The following is a 5,131-nucleotide window of genomic DNA, read 5'->3' as shown; positions in this document are numbered from 1 at the left end:
TTTTTTTAACTGCAATAACCATTACAATCATTGACTTTTAACCTTTTCTCGACACATTAAACATTGATATTGTATATAATATATATAATATAATATTAATTTTATATCATATTTACACATCAACAATTATTTGTTTTTTAGTTTCAAAAAATCATCTATATGTTCAATACTCATTTTAATCTAAATTCTATTAAATATTACAAATTATTTTAAGATAAATGAGTTTAGCATATTTTTAATTTGGAAGTTTGTTTCTATATACATTACTCTCCATAAAAAATTCAGATTTCATACAAATTAACATTATTTTTTAATATAATTTTTCCTGTAATATCAATCGTACATCTGCAAATTTCTATTATTATCATCACTTTCTATAATCATTATGCCTGCTAGAGCAGTTAGACGAACACCCGAAGAACAACGAATTTTTCAAGAAGCTAAACGTCTTCGAGATAGAGAAAATTTATGTCACAGACGTCAAGCAGCTCGAGACCGATTGAGGGTACGAACTACAGGAATAGACGAAGATTACTTAGGACCAATGAATGTACTATGTTCACATTGCAATGCTAAACATTTTCAAGATGAAAAGATTTCTAATAAAGGTTTATCATTCAGTGACTGTTGTAGCCATGGTTCTGCTTTATTAGATCCTTTACCTACATTTCCTTCTGAACTTCAATCACTATTCACAGGCAACAATCCGAAATCAAACTTATTTATAAAAGACATTAGATCCTACAACAATTCATTAGCTTTTGCTTCTTTAAATGCCAACTTATTTAATTTTACACCTAATCGTCCTGGACCTTTTTGTTTCAAAATACAAGGTCAAATTTATTACCAGATAAATACAGCATTGTACCCGAATGAAGGAGAAAATCCATCGTTCGGACAACTTTTTATAGTCGATCAATTAGAAGCATTAAATTATCGTTTAAGTAACAATTCTACATTAGATTTTGAACTTTTAAAATCTTTGGATACAATTATACGTGAAAATAATATTTTTGCTCAATCTTATGAAATGATGAGAGTTGAAATTGAAAGACAACAAGCATTAGAAGGTAATAATAATCTTACTGAGCCTGAATTGTAGCTGTTATTTACTTTACAACCAAATGTAGATCGAAGAAGATACAATTTCCAACGCGTTAACGAAGTTGCTGCTGTATTTTCAACAACAGCAGACGGAGAAATTCCAGAATCGTATGTAACGTTTAGAAACAAACGTACAAAAGATTTAAAATTTGTCAGCACAATGAATCCAAATGTTGAACCTTGGATATATCCGTTATTTTACCCATATGGTACTCAAGGATGGCATAAAGATATATTGCGGGTTAATAGTGTCAAACGCGTCTCCAGAATGGCATATTATAGGCATCGAATGGCCATAAGACTAGATGAATTTAATCCTTTCATTATTGGTGGTAGATTATTTCAACAATGGGTAGTTGATAGTTACGTTAAAGTTGAAAAAGACCGAATCCAATATTGTAAAGATCATCAAAAAGAATTGAAAGCTGATACTTACAAAAGACTCAGTGATTACATGCAAAATACAGCTGAAGAAGTTGGCGGACAAGTAGGTAAAACCGTTATTCTTCCATCGTCGTTTACTGGATCACCACGTTATATGCAGCAATGTTATCAAGATGCTATGGCCTTGGTAAATGAAAAAGGTAAACCGGATATTTTTCTTACAATGACATGTAAATCCAAATTGGCCTGAAATTAAAGAAAATCTTTTACCTGGTCAACAAACTTCTGATAGACCAGATATTGTAGCACGAATATTTCACTTAAAGAAAGAACGAATAATTGATTTAATTGTTAAAAAAAAATTTTTTGGTGAAGTGGCTGCTTATGTTTATGTAATAGAATTCCAAAAACGAGGTTTACCACACATGCATTTATTGATAACATTAGCAAATGGTTATAAGTGGACCACTCCTGAAATTGTTGATAAATTTATATCAGCTGAATTTCCAATTAAAGAAAATAATCCACAATTATATGATATTATTCTAAAACACATGGTCCATGGTCCATGTGATGATTGGTGTATGGAAAACGACAAATGTTCTAAGAATTTTCCAAAAAGTTTTCAAGATGAAATTACTATGGATGAAAATGGTTTTCCTAATTATCGTCGAAGAAACACAGGCTATACACATCAACGATCTAATGGTCATCAAGTTGATAATAGGTGGATAGTACCTCATTGTTCGCATATATCAGAATTGTTCGATTGCCACATAAATGTTGAAGCAGTATCGAGTATTATGGCTGTAAAATATTTATATAAATACATATACAAAGGTCATGATGCTGCAACAGTTGTTATTCAAGATTCTGAAAATAGTGTATCGATTTATCACGATGAGATTTACCGATTTATAAATACTCGATATGTTGGTCCTGTTGAATCAGTTTATCGTTTATTAAGTAAAACATTACAAGATAAAAGCCATACTATTATAAGATTACCTATACATTTACCCAATCATCAATCCATCATTATTTCATATAACCCTGTAACATTAGAAACCCTGAATAGTGCAAGTAGTATGTTGTTAGATTACTTCAAACTAAATCTCGAAAATGAAATTGCAAGACAATATTACTATTCCGAAATTCCACAACATTTTACACATATAAAGAAAAAAAATGGCAATATAAGTAAATGGAGTACTAGAAAGAAACACTTTAATGTCATTGGGCGCATGTATTCTATCAGTCCAACCCAATTAGAATTATTTCATTTAAGAATGCTATTATTGCATGTAAAGGGAGCTGTAAGTTTTGAAAGCTTGAGAACCGTTGAGAACACAGTACACCCCACTTTCGTCGCAGCTTGCCTAGCGTTAGGACTGATCGAAAATGACGAAGAATGGAAACTAGCACTAGAAGAAGGAACTAAATGGATGATGCCACAAAGACTGCGTCATTTATTTGTCCGAATTCTCATACATTGCCAACCACTTAATCCAGAAGAGCTGTGGAATCATTTCAAAAATCCAATGTCAGAAGATTTTTCTCGTCACCACGAAGAAAGTATAAGTCACAGATTAGCCTATTCTTACATCAATACCTTACTTAACAACGAAGGTCGTAGTTTAGCTGATTTTCCTACAATGGACCAAACAGTCGATATCGAATTTTTGATTCCAGATCAATCGAACGAAAATAATCCTTCAAATGTTAACAGAACTGACATATCTTTAGAACAAATGGCAAATATAGGACAGCAACGTTATAATACATTAAATCCTCAACAAAAAGAAATAGTTGACATAGTTTTCGAAGCGGCTCACAATTTACATTATACAGGTCCTAGGTGCATTTACATGGATGGTCCAGGAGGATCGGGAAAAACGTACGTTTATGAAACTATATATTATAAATTAACTTCAGAGAACATTAAAATATGTTCAATGGCATTTACCGGCATTGCAGCTACATTACTTCCAAATGGAAAGACTGTACATAAAACTTTTGGCTTACCAGTACCTCTGTTTCAAGATTCTTCTTCTAATATCAAAGCACAATCTCAAGAAGCTCAAATATTAAGAGAAACTGATGTATTTATTTGGGATGAAATTTCAATGGCTCCGAGATACGCATTAAAAATCGTAAATAAAACTTTACAAAATTTTATGGACAATAATTTGCCATTTGGAGGAAAAATTATAATAGTAGGAGGAGATTTAAAGCAATTGTTGCCAATTAAAGTTCGAGGAACTCGAAGTGAAATATTAAGCCTTTGCGTTGTATACAGTAAAGTTTGGAAATACTTCACCAAATTTTCACTAACTGCAAACATAAGAGTTTTACCAAATGAAATAGAATTTTCCAAATTTTTATTAGATATTGGCAATGGAACATTGAATGATCAAAATGATTGTGTAAATCTTCCTGAACATTGTATACTTCCACCAACTTCTAACATAATTGATGATACATTTGGTATATTAATGAAAGAAAACAAGTTCCAAGATATGTGTAAATGCGCTATATTATCGGCTAGAAATGTTGACGTAGACGACATTAATAAACAAATTACTAACTTATTAAATAAAGATTCTGAACGTATATACACTGCCATCGATGTCGTTGTTAATAACAATGGTGAATTAGACGATCTTATTTTACCAGAACATTTGCACAATTTAAATCCAACAAGTTTACCTCCTCATGAATTACGCTTAAGGCAAAATTGTATTATAATGCTCATCAGAAATATCAGTATTAATGAAGGTTTGTGTAATGGAACGAGATTGCAAATAATCGACTTATCAAACCATTTAATAAAATGTAAAATTTTAACAGGCGATAAAACTAACGAAGTTGAATTTTTAAATCGCATAACTTTGTATTCTGAAAATAATTATCCATTTTCATTTAAGAGAAGACAATTTCCAATCAAACTAGCTTTTGCAATGACAATCAATAAAGCTCAAGGACAAACTTTTAATAAAACGACTGTAGATCTTAGAAGAGACGTATTTAACCATGGGCAACTTTATGTTGCAATGTCCAGAGTTCGATCTTGGGATTCTATCAAAATATACTTAGGAAATTATGTACAGTTAAGAAAAGTTAAAAATCTCGTGTACAATGAAAACTATACCAAAAATAATTCACAATTTGCAAGTTATCGAAATTTCAATAAATTGAAGACTGTAAATTATTCTTGGTACTTACGTGCAATAACATGTCAATGAATGCGAGACTGAATAATATGTGGTACATACTTCTAAATTATTTTTAAATAAATCTTTTTTATTAAATATAGTTTTATTACAATACATTTGAAAGAAAAAAATTACAGCGCGCGTAGCGCGCTCATTGTTTCTAGTCTATTAAAAAGATAATTATTTTACACGGTAAAAATTTCGTGGATAGTTGACAATGACCACATTAATCATTGTAACTATCATTAAAGTTAAGTATATCGAATGTTATTTATTATTAGACATTATATTGTTTAATAAGGAAATATAAAAACAAAAAAAAACTATAAAATTATTAAAATCGAGTGATCGAAAAGCGTATTCTACCATTTCAAAAAAATAACAAAAACGATATATTGCAAGACTTTTTCATCGTGAAATAGTATTAA

At 30.5% G+C, this 5,131-nt stretch overlaps 1 protein-coding gene across 1 annotated transcript; it reads left to right on the top strand.

Moving 5' to 3' along the window:
- Positions 1–385: 385 nt before the first annotated feature.
- LOC131663673 (uncharacterized) lies at positions 386–4,733 on the top strand. Its single transcript, XM_058934203.1, has 4 exons — positions 386–1,070; positions 1,131–1,688; positions 1,747–4,266; positions 4,339–4,733. The coding sequence occupies exons 1-4, from the start codon at positions 386–388 to the stop codon at positions 4,731–4,733; spliced, it is 4,158 nt and encodes a 1,385-aa protein (XP_058790186.1).
- Positions 4,734–5,131: the final 398 nt, after the last annotated feature.

Source organism: Phymastichus coffea, unplaced genomic scaffold, assembly GCF_024137745.1.
Source record: "Phymastichus coffea isolate CEN01 unplaced genomic scaffold, Cenicafe_Pcof_1.1 PCOF00037, whole genome shotgun sequence".
NCBI lineage: Eukaryota > Metazoa > Arthropoda > Insecta > Hymenoptera > Eulophidae > Phymastichus > Phymastichus coffea.
The sequence above is the reverse complement of the archived record's forward strand: the minus strand, read 5'-3'. Positions and strand labels throughout refer to the sequence as shown.